General features: G+C 43.6%; 1 protein-coding gene across 8 annotated transcripts in view; it reads left to right on the top strand.

Annotated features, from left to right (window-relative positions):
- LOC126327189 (NAD(+) hydrolase sarm1) overlaps positions 1-20314 on the top strand; it is a 1227458-nt gene that overhangs the window by 1049786 nt on the left and 157358 nt on the right. For all 8 annotated transcript variants that reach the window (XM_049995878.1, XM_049995887.1, XM_049995870.1 and 5 more), the window contains one exon: positions 3017-3148. In XM_049995878.1, coding sequence (XP_049851835.1) covers positions 3017-3148 — 132 coding nt within the window. The remainder of the gene's footprint in view (positions 1-3016; positions 3149-20314) is intronic.

Here is a 20314-nt window from a genome sequence, read left to right as displayed (position 1 = left end):
GCAGTGATATATTGATGGGTCACAGGTGGGTCTCACATTCTAATATTCAAGCTCCTGTCCTCGTTGGGAGAGCAGTGTAAACAAGTAAGAGTCTATCCGTATTTGACGATATGTATGGTAGATTTAATTGCCAGTGCAATATGGCGATCTGTGCAAAATAACTGCTGAAAGTTTCGTCCGCAGGAAGGAAGAAAAGGTGGATGGTGCTTCGATACCGGTGGCTTCAGTACTTCGGCGAGTAAATTCGCTAAGAGCCAATCATAATGCTGGGATATAGGAGCCTCTACATAGCGGAGGTAGCGTTTGTGTGTGTTGAAAGCAGGAAGGGTAACACGTGATGGACGTGGTACCATGTTAGCTCCACGAGGAAGACTGCATTTGACGTTATTCTGCGCTATTTTCGTAAACAGGTTCTGTTAGGGCAACAGTTTCCGTGCACACAAACTGAGATATCAAGAAAGTGAGCATTAACTGTTTCCGGTACACTATACAATTTCCGCGAGGTCGACTTGATTCTTATTTTTACATAGTCACATGACATCAGTATAAGAATGAGAACCTTGTAGATGTGCTTGCGAGGGTTTGTAGCTACGCGCGCGCACTTCGCGGCATTGCGTCAGTCACGCTGGGCAGTTAAGCACTGTTAGACGCATCTCTCATGTTGCGAGAGGAACAATGCACCCTGTACTATTCTGGGAAGCATTGGAACATCTCTCTCGTTGCTGGGCCATACCACAGCTATGCATTATTGCGTATGGGACCAGCGTGACTGCGTCTTGGAGTTTTGTGATGTCAGTTTAACACTCGAAGAATTCTACCCAACTTTCACCTGCAGTGGTGATGGCTCGTGCTGGCTTGCATCCGACTGTGGCTCACGGCAGCGGCGCCAGCTGCAGCGACGCTGGCGGCGGCGTCTGGCATCGAGTGGCAGGATGTGCTTTTTCCTAGCAACCTTTTGTTTAAGCTATATTCCACCGATTTCACCGACCAGTACTATGCTGCAAATTAAGAATAATTAATTTGCATAAATTTTTTATGTCAATGTGGTGTTAGCGGTACAGTGGTTAATGGGAGGGAGTGCGTATGTGAATGACATGGAGCAGAACAGCAGGGACTAGGTTAATTTTCATAATTTTTATGTTAAATGCAGTACAAAAGTTTAAGGGTGTGTGTGTGACAAAGAAGAATTCACCTGAAATGGCATTCAAAAGCATGTGGAATTCGAAAAGTGTACCAGAAAATGGTTGGAGGTCATCAATGGCGGTAGAATATTTTAAGAAAATAGGGACGACATGGAAAACCAGTTTACAGAACAATAGGTTAAGTGCCAACAAAGGCCCAAAAATTAGGTTAAGGCACCCAGACTACAGCGCCAAACATTAGATTATGTGTGATACTTGGTCCATGTAATTACTTCTAACAAGACCCTCGTGTTTCCAGGAGGAAATGATGAGCAAAAGAAATCCAACACCCATAAACTGATTTTTTTTTATAAATAAAGAATATACCCTCGAATTTCCTGTCATGAGATCCTTCCTTTCCACCAGTTTCCATGTATTCCATACAATGCCTCGAATCCCCTAAATTGTTTAAATAAATACTATTCCATATAATGTATAAATTGTTTAAACAACATTCCATGCACTACAATCGAATACCCTCCAAATACCCGCCAATTCGTAGGAAGAGGTGGCGATCGGATTTTCTTAGGTTAGTAGAGGTCGCATTGACCTGACAGATTTTGAACTTCCCCTCAGGGGGTTGCGACACTTTCCCACCAGAGAGGTTAATTTAATAATTAACTTAATTAAGCAGTCAATGTGACGTATATCATTTTCTTAGGTTAGCAGAGGTTGCACTGTCCTGATGGAATTTTAACTTCCCACCTGAGGAGCACGGCAGGGGGGCGCAGTACTTTCCCATCAGAGAGGGTAACTAATTGATCGACTTAATTAAGTAATCAAATCGATAAGAGTGAGAGGGGGCCTACTCCATTAACTCAGACTCGAAAGTGTACACGGAGCAACGAGCTGGAGGTAGAGGGGGTGGTGGGCGAGGGACAATAGGTTAAGTGCCCGTCGATCAAAGGAGCACAATAGGTTCCCCTGAGTGCATACCCGTGCCTGGTGTAGGCCACGCGCACTAACAAAGTGGCCCAGCACCCGCCTTGTCCCCCTACTTCGGGTGGCCAGCGGGTGGCCGGTGAGTGACGGTAGCTCGAGTAGACTGGCACTGGAGTGGGGTGGACAGCCAGCAGCCTCAGCTGGAATAGAACTGGCACTGGAGCCGTGCGGCAGAACTGGCGCCGGAGTCTGGCACCCAGCGGTCAGAACTGAGACTGCAGCTGCGCGGCCTGCCCGTCGCTGTAGCTCGGGCACAACTGCCACTGGGGAGTAGCTGGAACTGGCGCTGCTGTCGGGTGGACTCGGCGGTGCAGTAGCTCGCAATTCCCACCTTTGTTACGAGACGTCACTCCAAGCGCCAGTCAAATACGGAGCTGGTTATATTCGTGCCAGCCAAAAATTCTCAGAGAATATAGACTAAATCGTTTGCACCAACTGTAAGTGATGATATGCAGTTACCTAACGTCATTCTCTGAATTTTAATCTTAACTCTTTGCAGTGGCCCATAAACAAAGTTGTCGATGAGACACACCAATACAGAGGGTACAGATACTTAGTGCTTCCCGTGCACAGATGGGGCGGCTCACTAGTACAAATATAACTGGGTGCGTCTCTCACAGGACCAGTCTAGGAACGAGTATTACCGGCGTCGTTTTCGAACAGCTTGTTGATCTTTCCAACTGCTGTCTGTGAAGATTCTTTCGTGCATCGGATATACAGGCTTTTCTCCTGTCCAGCAAAATAGTGTAGTAGATAGTCCAGTCTCAATAACTGCCATTTCGGGTTACGTGCAGTGGCAGTGAAACTGTTTCGGAACCGAGTGTTTCGGACTTTGATTTCGACGGTCTTGCTGCCTCGACACGAGACTGTAGCGCGGTTGACTTGTGTTGCAGATGTCGGACTTGCCCGTGGAGAGCGCGGACAACGGTGACGTGGCCTCCGTGATGGACAGCCTGCACAAGAAGGGTCTCGTCCGCCCCCAGGCGGCCACCTCCGCCTCGGCCGCCGCCGCCGCCGTCACGCAGGTAAGGCTTTCGTTCGACTGCTGAAACGATTTCCTTCTGGACTTGCAGCAGTTTTTCTTGCACACTGGGGCAGGCGAGCTATCTCCGTGTCGTGGCCAGTGAAGATTTCGCTGCTCGCTATTTGCTCTCCATCCAAACTGTGAACGGAACACTCTTCGCCGCACAGCTGAGGGTTTCCTGGCACAATCAAGGAATGAAACAGTCTCACGCATCAGGCTGTATCAGAACCTAAAGAAACGCCTCAGTTCAGCGCCTGCACCATAACGCTAGGCGTGCCTAATAAATAGGGAGGTCGAAATTTGCTCGGTGTATAATTTAACTGACAGGGACAGAGTGTTTATAAGAGAGGCGTCGCATCCGGCATTCTATTTGCTTGTATGACGCCGTAAACGCATTAGTCCTCTGCCCGTCGTCAGCGTTTTTTGGCGAAGGACGTTGTCTTACGACAGTTTGGCATAGCCTTGTGGTTTAAGTATGACGGTATTTAATTATTCTACGGTGCTGGGAAACAGTGACTGTGGCTACACGCGCACCGAGGCCGGAACCTGACCGAGACAGATAGGCAGGTTGTCGGAGTATCGTGCAAAGAAAACTGTACCTTTACCACTGCTGTCGTTAGCTGTAGCTCAACGGTACGTGACTGCAAATACTTTCGTAATCTGTGTTGTTTGTCTCTGTATTCAAGACTGTTTAATGCTGCGTTATCCCAGTACCTGCTCTTCGATACTTCCTATGCACGTCTTAACATCTTACCAGATGGTGGGGTTCTTCGTACAGTTCTACTGATTAACAATAATAGACCGATTTTAATTATATTTACTGTTTTACGCGGAGCCTAATATCTAGTGAACTTAACAACGCAGTGGATAATGCTAGCTGCACCACGAACCAAGGAATTCAGTTCTCTCTTGCCTGATCATTACCAAATGGAAATTCTATTTCATATTGTTACATTCAATGTTTAATCCTTCCTTCTGCAATCTTTTTATATTTCAAATCATTCTTTGGAATGGAATTCACCACAATCTTCACTTAGTAGGGAATGGAGTGGTGATCTGGTTATATTGTCCTCAATATGTGTTTTTTTTTTAAATTATCTACATTTCTTGATCTAGAGCATACCTTCAACATTAGATGATGTGTGTGATTTCCTTAGGTTAGTTAGCTTTAAGTAGTTCTAAGTTCTAGGGGACTGATGACCTCAGATGTTAAGTCCCATAGTGCTCAGAGCCATGTGAACCATTAGATAAAACCTACCGCGAAGAAGAATTTGAGATAAAATAATGAAAATAGCTTCTAAGGGTTACTATTCCACACTAAGGGAAAATAAAATGCATGCAAGACAGAGAGTAGCGAATTCACAATGGCGGGAACGCGTGGGGTCCGTTTGGTTAAAAAAATGGTTCAAATGGCTCTGAGCACTATGGGACTTAACATCTGAGGTCATCAGTCCCCTAGAACTTAGAACTACTTAAACCTAACTAACCTAAGGAAATCACACACATCCATGCCCGAGGCAGGATTCGAACCTGCAACCAAAGCGGTCACACGGTTCCAGACTGAAGCGCCTAGAACCACTCGGCTGCACCGGCCGGCGGTCCGTTAGGATTCGCAAATGCAATTCACCGAAAATTTCTAAATTATTAGGAAAGGCATCAAGATCATTATATCGTACTGCAGGAAATTAAATAACATCTGAATCACTATCAAATTTATGTAGCACGTGAACTACTACTACACATGTGGGTAAACTTCACTCACACAGTACAAGTTAAAATCGAAAAAAACGTCTAAATAAAGGGGATATCAGACTTCATAGAATTACTTTTGGAAAGCATTAATGCACTTTAGCATACTCTGATACCTCAGCTGGGAGCAGGAAAGATTCCACGCACCCACGGGCGAGCACAATAGGTGCATTACAAATCACAAAGAAAACTGAGTGAAAATACTATGGCCCGGCTTCTCTACTCTGTAGCAGGCTTTTAATGTGCTTAAAAACACGCAAAACCTTAACTCTTAGTTGTTAATCCACGGTCACAGAAGTGGCACGAACATGTGCTCGTGACCACATCACAAAGAAAATTGATATGAAAGTTAACTTTATCCCACAAAACTGTAATGATAACTCGGACGTTCCCTCAAATTTACCCACTGTTATCCGCAAACAATGTGCATAGCTGACGCCAACACTCACACTTAATGTACATGACCATAGTATACCAACTACGTTATAACAAGAATGTGATGATGATTAAATCGTTTTCTGACTCGAAACGACCATTAAGAACGCTTCATTCAACATCAGCAACGTCCACACCTCACGCCAGCCGTCCAGCGGTGCACCAGCATGACGGACTTACGGAGACGTCTCCTTGTTCAAGCCTCCTGGCGGTGAACCTTGTAATCTTACCATCCCACACATCACTATTAAAATTCTCTTAGTCTCTTCATTATTTTCAAACGCATCGAAAGGTATAAGGTATACAAAAGGAAACCTTTTTACTTATCTTCATTTCCTCTTCTTGTTGTTGGCCCCAAGTCTTGCTCAAATTTTTATTTATAACGCTGTGGATTCCTGATGACTAAATAACTGATGAAGATTTAATTTGCCTGTATTGTTCCTGAATTTTTTTCTTTGACACATTTTTCAACAGCACACCGTCTTAACAACTTCCACTTCTATCACGCCACAAATTACATTATTAGTGACACAATCAAAAACACGTCTGTTTCCATTAAAGGCATGGCCACTACTACTTATATTCTTCAGGGCTCAACAATATTCGAAAGAAGTTACAAAGGCCCGCATCTCGTGGTCGTGCGGTAGCGTTCTCGCTTCCCACGCCCGGGTTCCTGGGTTCGATTCCCGGCGGGGTCAGGGATTTTCTCTGCCTCGTGATGGCTGGGTGTTGTGTGCTGTCCTTAGGTTAGTTAGGTTTAAGTAATTCTAAGTTCTAGGGGACTGATGACCATAGATGTTAAGTCCCATTGTGCTCAGAGCCATATAAAACCTTTTTTTTGTTTTTGTTTTTTTGTAGTTACAAAGCATAACAGCTTACAAACTTTCTTGACAAAAGTAGAATCATTACTGCATTATATCATTATCTTCTAAATGAATCCAGAAATAAATATAATAATTCGCGTTAGATTGTGCATTTAATAATATGAATTTTAAGTATGCTACTTATTTTCATAATTTCAAATATTTCTAAAAGAAGAGTAATTTTAAGCGTACGTACAGAGTGTAACAAATTAATGTATTTTTACGCATTTTAGTTTGAAATTCGTTCAGTGAAACAGCCGAGAATGTTCAGCTATACCAGAATCAGGATTAATCCTGGTATCAGCTGCTTCTCTAAAAGAAGGTTATGTTAGAAAAAGGGTGTACGATTACAGCCTCTCATATTGGTTGTTGCCGCCTGACACCCACTATTCTCGACTCTGTCGATCGCTTCTGAAGCTTGCAGGCGATGTCTCTGCTTTGCCTTTCCACAAGTTATACTTTGTCCAAGGCCGCTACGCTCTGTCTTCGGCTAGTCCGTCACATTTCTACAGCCGATCACCACCAAACGTCAGGCAGTCACACACTAGTGGGATGATGTAGATAGGAATTCAGAAGTCTGCCACGCAAAAGTGAAACGCAGGTAGGTCCATTCTTATACCTATAGGGAATATTTTATGATCATAAGAATGAAAAAATTTTGTTATGCCAGTAAGTACCATGATAATAGTAGTAGTATGAAAACTGATTAAACGGAGCGTACTAGCAGTACCGCTTCAAACTCGCTACAGTAATTCCTCTTCAAACCCAGAAACGTGAAAATAACAGCTCCACCGAGTAAGCCAGATAGATCATAACAACTAAATTGTTTGCGACCACATTAATTCCCATTTTTCAGAGGTAGCGGTGCAGGAAACAACTTTGAATCACGCGCATGCCCTTACATACATACATACATACATACATACACTACATTTACGTGCACCATTCAAAATCTCACAGCATACCGTACACACAGTAGTATATTTACAATTAGTAGAACAGTGAGATATTGCGTAAGATTTGCTAATACTGTGAGATCTTGATGTGTGCATGAATAACTCGGTACCATCTCGAAGATAATTTTTTTTCGCCTCGACGATGTCATCTTGCTTTCGTTCTTAAATGTTTTCACTATTGAAATTTTGGCATTAAGCTGTTTTCAAGTGTCTACGAAATATAATACAACGTTAAAAAGGACGATGTAAAGTGGAATTAACAGTACGTACAACCAATTTTGTAGTTTGTTGACATCATATACTTACAAGATTTTGACACATAGGTTTACATTACGCAGAGATAACAAAGTAATATGCGCATGATAGAACAACAAGTCAGTGGTGCTAGTTAATAATCCATTTTATGTTCAAAACGGTTCAAATGGCTCTTAGCACCATGGGACTTAACTCAAGAAATGGCTCTGAGCACTTTGGGACTTAACTTCTGAGGTCATCTGTCCCCTAGAACTTAGAACTACTTAACCCTAACTAACCTAAGGAAATCACACACATCCATGCCCGAGGCAGGATTCGAACCTGCGACCGTAGCGGTCACTCGGTTCCAGATTGTAGCGCCTAGAATCACTCGGCCACTCCGACCGGCTCAGCGGAGATGTACAGCAGCCTAAGTAATACATCGTTGCATATCTTCTGGTATAGTTGGTATGATCTTGTAAACAGCGTCTTTCACGTTTCCCCACAGTGAAAAGTCTATAGGCGACATATGCAGGAAACAGGCCGGCCAAGATAGAGGTCCACTGCGTCGAATCCAACGATTTGGAAACGTTTCGTGCGCCATGGTCTGCACTGCCATCATTCTGGTACCACGGTTCTCGTAGTCTGCAGTGAAACGTCTTCCAGCATCCGTGGAAGATGGTCTATTAGGAGGCTGCGACCCTTGTGCGCGTTCCTTCACACCTGTGAACCAAGTAAGGAAGATTGGGTTTAACGTCGCATCGACATTGTGGTCATTACAGGCGGTGCTCAAGCCCATGTTGGATGGGAAACGAAATCAGCCGTGACATTTCAAATGAAGCGTCCCGGAGTATACGAGTCCGTGGGCCATCGCAAGGTCTTTGTACACATTTTATAGAGTGTGCTTTCCGCCCATTCTCGTGCAGGCATTGTGTAGTCGTGCAGTCAGTTCTTTACTGTCTTGTCGGTATATTGACTGATTTCAGCAAAAGTTTGTCTATCTACTCGGTCGTCGGATAGCAGATTGTGGCACATTTCGAGTTGCCAATTCCAGTCACAAGTCGCGATGCTGTTTGGGAGGTGTCTCTGTTTACTAGCCCCAAAAGGCATCTATTTTCTTCCAGCTTTAAAATGGCGCCTGTTCCCCAAGATCCGTGTTGTCTGGTCTGGCCGTTCTCTCGCTGTCTGCTCGGGCTGCAAGTGTGTTGTGGGTGTCTGTATTTCCAGTTTTCTGTCGTGTTCTTGTTTTACGTTCGAGCTTACGTGGTTGAAATTGTGTTGGGTTGTCTGTTTGTTTGTGTGCTTTTGCAGTCATTCCATGCTGCTCATCATCATGCGTTCTCATACTGTGTGATGTGTTTGTGACCCCCCTAAAATGAACGTCACTGGTTTGATGTGGATTTTGCACTTTTCGGTATTGTAGGCCCTCTTGTGTTTCGGTGTGTCATGTTTGTGTTCTGTCACTGTACTTTTTCCTGTGTCTGTGTGTTGGGTGTATCCTTGGCTGTCTGTACATGTTTTATGAGCTGGATAGTTGTTGGTGTACATGTCATCACTAATTTCGTATTGTTCTTGTTTGTGATGTCCACGCTTTACACGATCATTACTAACTAATTCTATTTCTAATTCTTCTAATCTTAACAGAAAACCTGTCTGAGTGGTAGCCCATTGGTACATTTCACGTTTTAGGTGCCTGGCTACCTCATAGTCCACAGCACCTTGCATGCGCAGTAGACCGATGTGTTCCGTTGTCTGTGAGTAATGGCACGGAACCGCTTTGTTGGCAGCCAGAGTCGGGTGGATTTCAGTATCGTCGACCGTCTCCGAGAGAAAGCCCGCCTGTTGCAGCCAAGGAGTTGCGCGGCGCCGTGACCTCGCCCTGGTAGCTGGAGACTTGTGTTTCCGGCGCTGAATGTCTTCGAATGCGCGTACTGGAGGTCCTCTTGACATGCCGTGGTCTTAGCAGACATACTTGTGATAATTGTAGTCTGTGTTTGCGATCAACATTCCGGACCACCTGCTTCGTTGCAAGTACGGTTTCAGGATATACATGGTACGGAAGCAACCGCCTTTTCAGGAAAATCGATTTCGATGTGTCCCGGTTCGGCGCATTTGTAGCAGACGGCTGCGTCTCGCCTGTAGCGCTTAACTGGATATGCTTAGTCATAGAATGTGTAGCATTTCTGCATCTTTAGGAAGCGCCTCGAAATGGATGTATATCCGTTCTCTTTACATAAAGATATACCATTTTAGAGGGCTAACCTCAATAAGGTTGTTCATCGTACGCTTGTGTTTGTGTCCTGTTTCAAACTTGAGCTTCTCTTCTTTGTTAAACATTTCTCTGGTGACGTCCTCATTGAGGGTAATCTCATACAGCCCCACCATAAAATCCTTGTTCGAAATATACGTGGGGACGTTTTATGCGGTCATTACCGGTCTGTTTTTACGGGCCTCTTCGGATTTAATGTCCTTCAGCTGCGATGTTTCCTCTACGATTTTTCTTCGTCTCGGTTTCGATAATCATTGTGTTTGTTGTTCATGTGATCCCGCTTATTTTAATTTTATCCTGAAGTGGATTAATCGTTTTCGTGAATGTATCCCGCACCGCCCTCGTGTCCTGATTGGTTGTTAGCTTAAAAAACACAACAGTTGTTTTGTTTGGATTTACTTTCTCAATTTTAGTAATCATTTCGAATGTGCATTTCGTGACACTAGGAACAGAAGCTACTGCAGCATACTTTGGGAATTTGGCATTTCCGTTCGGAGTTTGTAATTGTCTTCCTGAAGTGCCTCGATTTTCACTTGTACTTCGGCACTTCTGAATGATGCATTAGGCGCATTGGCGACTGTGAGTTCCTTTCTTAGTCTTTAATTTTCCACTTTTCATTTCTCTTTGTTACCTGTGAGTTGGCCTGACCAAGTGTAAGTGACCAAGTTTCTTCTCTAACAAGAACAGCAATTGTTGAGGATGCCCTTTTTTGTTTTAATTCAGCTCGGAAATCTGCGAGAATATCATGGAGAGTTTCTGTTCGTTTCCTCTCCACGTTTGATCTTTGCGGCGTAGCCTCCCCCTCGAGCTAGTTGCTCCGGTCGCTGTGTTATTCCCACCGTCTGAGTTCTGTGGTACTTTCGTACCCGGGGATCGGATCGCGCCGTCACTATTTGCAGGCGTTGCCGCCAGATTGAAGTAAGTTACTTGCTGTAGTGTCAGCGTATTAACGCGGACGTACATGTGAACGTAGTGGAGTGCCTAATGCTGCTGCCCCTAGTGGCTCGGCTAAGCGCAAACGGAAGTCAGTGAGCCGCACACAGCCACGCTGTGACACCGGCTGCCGCAGCCGTTCACTCGCCGGGCCCTGCGCACCACTTGTGACAACAAACGCTAGTCGTTGAGGTCCACTTCTACCACGTGAAAACTGCGTCCCAACATCAAGTCACAACCGAGCCGGCAGGCATCTTGGAGGGACTGCGATAACAATAAACGACCTCACGCACATTTGCACACCCGAGAGGAGCGTCATTGAACTGTTCTTCCTCATTCACCCAACAGCCCGGATCACGCCCCTTCCGACTTGCGTTTGTGTGGCCCAGTGCAGGGTCGACTGCGTGGGGAGCAGTGGCCCCCTGGGCCGTGTGGGAGGTGCTGGCGCTGCAGCACGTCGACCAGTGGAGTCTCGCCGCGTGGGCGTGCAGGCCCTCCCAGCGAGGTGGCGCAAGGTTGCCGCGTTCGATCGAGATCTTATTGAAAAATAGGGTTTTGTAACCAAAAGAGCGGGGCGTAATATAGTGTATTGAAATCCTCTATACACCCACCTTGCTTTCAGAAAAAAATGGTTGCATTACTTATTTAACACCCCTTGTATATTAGAGTAAATGTTAAAACAATCGACAAAAATTTTAGTTCAGAGATCTGTTTGTTCATTACGTACGTATTGTGGTTTTTCTTTGAAGGCTCTCGTATTTCTTCCTTAGCATCCGTTAATCTTTCTCTGTCCCTGTGTAGTATCTTAAATATTCCTCCGTGCTGCTGGTTTTATGATTGTACTTTCGTAGATGTGCACTGAATTAAGATTTACAGTTCTCGCTTATGGCTGAGTGCTCACTCAGTTTCGTGAGGAAACATCTACCCGTTTGCTCCACACAAACATTTTCACACTCTCCACATTTGATTTTATAAATCCCTGATTGTGTAAATAGGTTTAGTTTTGTGAATTGTGTGTCTGACTATGGTCCCTACGTTGTTGGTCGTGCGGAACCCGATTCTTTCACTTGTTTGGCGAGAATTCTCTCTGATGTGGTACTGTAGTAAGGTAAAGCAACGTATTTAGTTTCTTAGGGTTCTGTAGTTCAATCAGTAAAAACGGAACCCTTATAGGATCAAAATACAGGATGCTGCTCGAGTTTAGGGGCAATACCAAGAAGGCTGATGCGTGATTAGCAATTGGGGGTAGGCGCCAGCTACGTCGCGGTCAGCACATCAGCCCAGTGAGCGGGAGACTCGGTTACGGCATTTCATTCGTATACTTTATAGGATCACTTTGTTCTCTGTCTGTCCTACTGTTAAGAACCGTTTGTGCCAGGAACGGAAAGCAACTTGTAGTTGAAATTTATGCCACACATTACGGTCTACAGTCCATTAACGGTGTAAAAAATTTAATCTGCAAAGTAAATACGACCATTTATGCCACGTATTTTGGTACTCGCAAACTCACTCATCAAAACTTGTAGGGTACTTCCCGTTAACCTAGAATCGTGGAATTTGACAAGAAGTAAGCTTTCACGTTACTAGCTACGGAAACATCCGAGAACTGTTAATTTGCAATATCACACGAAAAAATATTATCATTTGTTATCCGATTGTTCGTCCGTTTGGTAAGAGCCCTTTCTCTAGACACGCGCGGACGAATAGCCTGCCGGTACTGATTTCGATATCAGGCAATAATCGTCAAGAAGCTCGATTCCCGGGATAGATGATCCATAGTCGTGTACGAAGACCTTGCTGTGCGAGTTCTGCTCTCACGTATCCCGATTTTTTTAAATTCTGCTTCTGCTGCTCTTGCTATTGTTATTTCTTTATCTATATTGTGCTGTTATTACGCAAGGTGGTAGTATACATTTTGCGTTCCTTGTAGCCGCTATTTGTTGCTATATGTTGTACTGTACACAACTCTTCGGTAATTTCGTTCTGTTCTAATCAGAAGTTAATGGTTATATTGGTAACGTAGTGACAAGAAGAGTTTCTTATGCATTTCTGGGTGGCACAAAACGTTGAGGATTATGCTGTTAGCCTGGAATATTACCTATTCAGCAGCTGCTAACATGTGGAACAGACACTGTTGGGATGCCGCCGCTAACATGTGGAAGCAGTTATTCTGCCTGATAATAGAAATTTAATACACTAATAGAAAATAATAAACTTTTGAAACACACTGTAAAGTTAGGAATACCATTGACGTAGCTTTGTTACCTGTGAGTTGGCCTGACCAAGTGTAAGTGACCAAGTTTCTTCTCTAACAAGAACAGCAATTGTTGAGGATGCCCTTTTTTGTTTTAATTCAGCTCGGAAATCTGCGAGAATATCATGGAGAGTTTCTGTTCGTTTCCTCTCCACGTTTGATCTTTGCGGCGTGCCCTCTGTCCATTTTGGCTTTGGACAAAAGGCTGCCTCTTCCCTTCTTCCGCCAGCTCCGTCGTACCGAAGTCCATCTTCTCCTCCTTCGCGGCCATTGAGGTGTCTGTTATTGTTTCTAAGACTTTGTAAATCTCTCTAGATGGCCTCTTCATCACACACTGGGCGACGTGCACGCCGGATAGAGATGAAATGCTGATGAAGAGAGCACAACACTCAGTCCTTGATCGGAGAAAATTTTGACGCCAAACGCTCATTTCCATCTCTCTAATCTTCATATGTAGTTTCTGCAGCATAATGTGTTTCTGGTAGGAGTACTGTGTTGTAATGCGTTAATTTCGCATTGACAGAAATAGATTTATTAATATAGTGATTCCAAGTGAGCTTATATGCTTTTTGTAATCTAGAGATTCTATCTTTACTGGCTGTTGAGTTCAGTCCTGATGGTTGGATTACCTCTCCCAGTTATCTGAAGTGGGCAGCTTGTGCCACTTTCCCGTTTTCCGTAATGGGGAGATTATCTACAGGTTTGTTTTCCGTGTACTGTGTTTTCTCGTAGAAAATTTGTAGAGCAGATTTTTGTGAGATTTCGTGTAGTTTTTCCAATACAAGTTTGCTTCCTCACTATTGTTCGTTAGGATGACAAGATCGCCCACAAAAGCCAGACACTTCAACCTGATTCTCTGCTCTTTTTTAATCCCAAGCTGAATTCCTCTTGTTTCCTTTTCCCATGTCCTCGCAATTTTTTCCAAAACCATGTTAAATAGAAGGGGGGACATTCCATCTCCTTGGCGGATACCAGTATGGATGTTTCTCGCACGAATTTAACTTTAGAGGTTGTATCTGTTAATGCCTGTTGGATAACTGACCTTGTTTTCCTGTCAATCCTGAACTCCTCTAAAATGTGGAATAATGTTTGTCTATCTATTGAATCGTAAGCCCTTTTAAAATCGACAAAAGTTACCACAGTATATCTTCTCATCTCCAAAATTTTTTTTAAGTTCCATATCTGCTCGTTGCAAGATCGACCTTTGCGAAACCCTGCCTGATACTCCTCTATTAACTGGTCTGCTTGTTCTTCTAGTCTGTGTAACAGGGCCTTTGGAAGAATTTTGTATATTACAGGGAGCAGTGAAATTGGATCGGTTTTTGCACCTTTTTTGTGGAGAGGATGAATTAATGCACATTTCCACACTGCAGGAATTCGTTCATTTTCCCAAATGTTTGATACAATTATGTGGGTTGCTTGTGTGAGATTATTGTCATTTAATTTCGATACTACTGCTATGATTCCGTCTTCCACTGGAGACTTGTTCTTCAAGCAATTGATTATTTCCTTTACCTCTTTAAGTGATGGTGGATTTGAATCAGTATTAGATGTGGCTTTTTCGAAATCTAGTTGTTCTGTCGGAGGCTCGCAGTTAAGAAATGAATGAAAATATTAGGCTAAAATTTGATAGTTCTTTTTACGGTTGGTTTCCAGTGATCCGTCGGGTCGGCGATAGGTGGTTGATACCCTGTTAGGTTTGCGGCAGATGGTGGTCTGACTCAAAAAATCCCTCTCTTGTTCGTGCGTTCTTTGTTATTCTTGTTAGATATGTCAACATGGTCTATCTGAAATTCACCCAAAGTTGAATTTGGTGATTTCCATGTCGTAAATTTGTTTACAAGTTTAAGGAGTTGTATGGACATGATTTTAAGATCAAAATTTTCGCAGAAAATTTTACCCGTTTTTATTTGTTCTCTTGTGCGAGCTGTATGAATGTCCGTTGTTTTCCAGAATTTTTTCTCTTTGCCGAGTTGGCCATTGAAATCTCCTAACATAATTTTCACATAATGAGTAGGGATTTTATTTCAGGTTTCCTCCAATAGTTCCCAGAAGTCATCTATTACCTGTGGATATTTTCTATTGTAATCATCAGTGTGTATGCATTATTTCCAGATTTTAATGAGATTGTGGAGGTTATGGAAGTTTTTTTATTGAATCTATAATTTATTTGTTCACAACAAAAGCTGTGCCAAGCTGTTCGGGTCCCTTGTTCAGCTGGACTGCCGGTTGTCCTCTTTGTAGATTCAGACGTTTCCTGAATCAAAATGGTTTTCCCCAGTAAATCGTGTTTCTTGAATCTCAAGGATTTTTTTTCCATAGTATTTGCGGGTTGTTTGAGTTTACCTACTTTGGAGAGTGTGTTTGTGTTGAGAGTTCCTATGAAGTTTTTCTGTTTTGGTCTCAGAGATTTTGAGAAGCTCTGACTCTTCTGCGCATTACTTTCCTGGTTCCCCAGAATCCAATGATCAGGAAAATTTAGTCTAGAGTGTGATGCGATTTCTTTCCATTTGTTCCATCATACTTACTCAAGTTGAAAATTGTTTTGTGGTGATCCTCTATGCAGATCACATGTTTACAAGTTGTTTTTTGAGATCAAGAAGAGCATGGAGCAACCGCACCAACTAGGTGAACAGACGCTGACCACTACCCGCTGGATTCCAGAACAGACGCTAGTGGATTTGGGCCGCCTCTTCCGCCAGTACCGCTGTACCGGTGATCTTCATCTCCGCCTTCACTGCCGTTGAGGTCTTCACCGTATCCATCGCAAGCGGCCCTCACAAGCTACCAGTTTTTCAACGAGATGTTAATTCTCCCCATATATATATATATCACGAAATAAGCGTCAACGAAACAACTACGAAGAACGAAACTGGTCTAGCTTGAAGGGGGAAACTAGATGGTGCTATGGATGGCCCGCTAGGTGGCTCTGTCAAACGGATATCAACTGAATTTTAAAAAAAAGTAGGAACCTCCATTTTTTATTACATATTCGTGTAGTACGTAAAGAAATATGAATGTTTTAGTTGGACCACTTTTTTAGCTTTGTGCTAGATGGCGCTGTAACAGTCACAAACATATAGCTCACAATTTTAGACGAACAGTTGGTAACAGGTAGGTTTTTTAAGTTAAAATTCAGAACGTAGATACGTTTAAACATTTTATTTCGGTTGTTCCAGTGTGATACATGTACCTTTGTGAAATTATCATTCCTGAGAACGCATGCTGTTACAGCGTGATTACCTGTAAAGACCGCATTACTGCAATAAATGCTCAAAATGATGTCCGTCAACCACAAGGCATTTCGCAATACGTGCAACGACATTCCTCTCGACAGCGAGTGGTTCGCCTTCCGTAATGTTCGCACATGCATTGACAATGCTTGACGCATGTTGTCAGGCGGTGTCGGTGGGTCACGATAGCAAATATCCAACTTTTCCCACAGAAAGAAATCCGGGGAAGTCAGATCCGGTGAATGTGCGGGCCATGGTATGGTGCTTCGACGACCAATCCACCTGTCATGAAATATCCTATTCAAGACCGCTTCAACCGCACACGAGACATGTGCCGGACATCCATCATGTTGGAAGTACATCGCCATTCTGTCTGCAGTAAAACATCTTCTAGTAACATCGGTAGAACATTACATAGGAAATCAGCATACATTCCATCATTTAGATTGTCATCGATAAAATGGGGGCCAATTATCCTTCCTCCCATAATGCTGCACCATACATTACCCGCCAACGTCACTGATGTTCCACTTGTCGGAGCCATCGTGCATTTCCGCTGTCCAGTAGTGCATATTATGCCGGTATATGTTACCACTGTTGGTGAATGACGCTTCGTCACTAAATAGAACGCGTACAAAAAATCTGTCATCGTCCCGTAATTTCTCTTGTGCCCAGTGACAGAACTGTACACGACGTTCAAAGTCGTCGCCTTGCAATTCCTGGTGCATAGAAATATGGTACGGGTGCAATCGATGTTGATGTAGCATTCACAACACCGACGTTTTTGAGATTCCCGATTCGTGTGAAATTTGTCTGCTACTGATGTGCGTATTAGCCGCGACAGCAGCTAAAACATTTACTGGGGCATCATCGTTTGTTGCAGGTCGTGGTTGACGTTTCACACGTGACTGAACATTTCCTGTTTCCTTAAATAACTTGGATGATGTCGTCCAGGATACCGAGCAGCATACATAGCACACGCCCGTTGGGCACTTTGATCACAATAGTCATACATCAACACGAAATCGACCTTTTCTGCAATTGGTGAACGGTCCATTTGAACACGGGTAATGTATCACGAAGCAAATACCGTGCGAACTGGCGGAATGTTACGTGATGCCACTTACTTATACGTTTGTGACTATTACAGCGCCATCTATCACAAAGCGAAAAAAGTGGCGCAACTAAAACATTCATATTTCTTTATGTACTACACGAATATGTTATTAAAATGGGGGTTCCTATTTTTAAAAAAACACTGTTGATATCCGTTTGTACTATGGCAGCGCCATGTAGCGGGCCAACCATAGCGCCATCTGGTTTCGTTCTTTGTAGTTTTTTCGTCTGATACTTATTTCGTGAGATATTTGGTCCGGTCATTATCAGTGGACCACCATATATATACTGTAGTACATAAAATGGAATACTGACTAGTATCACTGAGTAGTCGTTCTCTTATGTGCGTAGTACTTTGTTATCCCTACATAACAACCTGTATGTCAAACTCTAGTAGGTATATGAATGCCAATAAACTACAAAATTGTACATACTGTTAATCCCGCTTTACATTATCCTCATTATATTGTATTACGTTTTGTAGATGCTTTAAAATGGCGCGATGCCGAAATTGCAGTCGTAAAATAAAACACAGCTGAAAGGAAGATGACATCGTTTAAATAAATTTATTCCTATTGCAGGAAATTAATATTGCTTTTCTCAAGTGCGTCACTACTGTCATATTATACAGGACCTGGATTTTCAGCTTAAGAATCTCTGTAATATAAAGCCACTGTCTGTTTTTTTTTTATTTATTTCTGTTTGTGATGCATCTGACCCATTATCTTGTACTTACTTGATTGTACATTAGACATACTCTCTCTTATGATGGCTACCTTTATTTCTTGCAGTCTATTCCTAGTTTCGGTTCGCAGTTAACGGCCTGAGAATGTTTCATCCGTTCGACGAAACGTTGACACCAGGAACATACTGCTGAAATATGAAAAAATAATGACACGAGAAATTTGTTACAATTATAATCAGATCGGAACGTATCATAAAACTTTACTTCCAGAAGCAAAACACAACATCCATCTGTACGCTACCTTGTCAGAAGTGTGATGACAGTTATTAGTGGACATTAACGCGAGGTGCGTCCACCTTTGGCCTTGGCTAGTGGCCAACACACAGCTTACACTACGCTCGTTCGTCCTCTGTTAGAATACTGCTGCGCGGTGTGGGATCCTTACCAGGTGGGATTGACGGAGGACATCGAAAGGGTGCAAAAAGGGGCAGCTCGTTTTGTGTTATCACGTAATAGGGGAGAGAGTGTAGCAGGTATGATACGCGAGTTGGGATGGGAGTCGTTAAAGCAACTTTCTCTTCCGAATGCGAAAATATTTTGTTAAGCCCAACCTACATAGGTAGGAATGATCATCAAAATAAAATAAGAGAAATCAGAGCTCGAACAGAAAGGTTTAGCTGTTCGTTTTTCCCGAGCGCTGTTCGGGAGTGGAATGGTAGGGAGATAGTATGATTGTGGTTCGATGAACCCTCTGCCAAGCACTTAAATGAGAATTGCAAAGTAATCATGTAGATGTACATTGCAGCAACTCTTCCGGGAACACGGGAATGACGTGTCTGATGGACTGGAAGAAAAGGCGCTGATGACTCCTGTGTATAAGAATATCCTTAACATCGGTTTGCTACAGAATTCTCGAACATATCCTCAGGAAGGGAATTTTATGTCCACGAATCGTCACGGTTTTAGAAAGCAACGTTCACGCGAAACTCAGCTTGCCGCTTTCTCACATGATTTCCTGCGAACTGTGGGTGAAGGGCAACGTCAGATTCAACATTCCTAGATTTCCGAAAAGCGTATGACGCCGTAGCTCACTGGAGACTGGGAACGAAAAAAAATGAAATGAAATGATCGTGTGACATTGTTGGCCTGGAGGCCCCAAGCGGGGAAGTTATATCAATCGACGCCAGATGGGCGACTTGCGTGCCGGTGATGAGAATGAAGTGATGGTGGGGGAAAAACAACAGACACTCCACGAGCGGAGAAAATCTCCAACCCGGCCGGGAATCGAATCCGTGCCAGCTGCGTGCACTTTACCATTTTTTTCCCTTTTAATCTCACTTTTTTCGCTGCATTTGCTCTGAGCAGACGTCCTGTGACATCCGTTTAAGTTCATCATTGATCCATTCACTCAATTTTTTATTACAGAAGGCAGCTAACCTAAGCTAACACACCGAGCTCCCGCGCCAGCCACCCAGCTGAGCAGTCCGACACTGGTAGCGAAGGCGCAGGTGTACGGGTACCTGAGTGGCCCGAAGACTTATTAGATAACAGAACCTATCACACAGTCCTCGACGATGGGTATTGATAAGAGACAAGGGTATAGTCAGGAGTGCTGTAGGGAACTGCGATAGGAAACACAAACACATAACGGTCGAATGTAGTGTCAGGTGCGCCTCAGCTCTCTATGCACGTAGATACTTCCTGCTGACTGTTAGTTAAATACTATGTTAACGCTTCCGTGGATTATAGCTGTGTTCGGTTTACTGGTCGTGTTGCACTTACACCTAATTATAACACAGACGTATGTGTAAGAGCCGGTTGTGGATGTTGGACGGTGGTGTCTAACTCTTCTAAAACTTGTCCCACTGGGTTCATTTCCGGATTCTGGACAATCCTGTCCATTGTGGTAATGGTGTCGTCCACAAACATCGCAGACGATGCTCTATGACAGTGTGCATTGTCATGCTGATACAAGCAATCGTCGCCCCTAATGTACTACTGTGGAATGTGCTCATATTGTTCCGCATTTAGCGTTTTCTTAGGCACACCCTGTTGTTGTTGTTGTTGTTCTTGTTGTTGTGGTCCTCAGCCCAGAGACTGATTTGACGCAGCTGTCCATATACTGTGCAAGCTTTTCCGTCTCCGAGTAACTACTACACGCTACGTTCTTCTGAATCTGCTTAGTGTATTCATCTCTTGCTCTTCCTCTACAATTTTACCCTCCACGGTGCCCTCCAATACTAACTTGCTGACCCTTGATGAATCACAACGTGTCCTACCAACGAATCCCTTCTTCTAGTCCAAGTTGTCCAAGTTGTGCCACAAATTCCTCTTCTCCCCAATGCTATTCAATACCTTCCATTAGTTACGTGGTCTACTCACCTTATCTTCAGCATTCTTGTGTAGCACCGCATTTCAAAACCTTCTATTCTCTTGTTGT

This window comes from Schistocerca gregaria, chromosome 1, assembly GCF_023897955.1.
Source record: "Schistocerca gregaria isolate iqSchGreg1 chromosome 1, iqSchGreg1.2, whole genome shotgun sequence".
Taxonomy (NCBI): Eukaryota; Metazoa; Arthropoda; class Insecta; order Orthoptera; family Acrididae; genus Schistocerca; species Schistocerca gregaria.
Note: the sequence above shows the minus strand (reverse complement) of the source record. Positions and strands in the feature narration are given on the sequence as shown.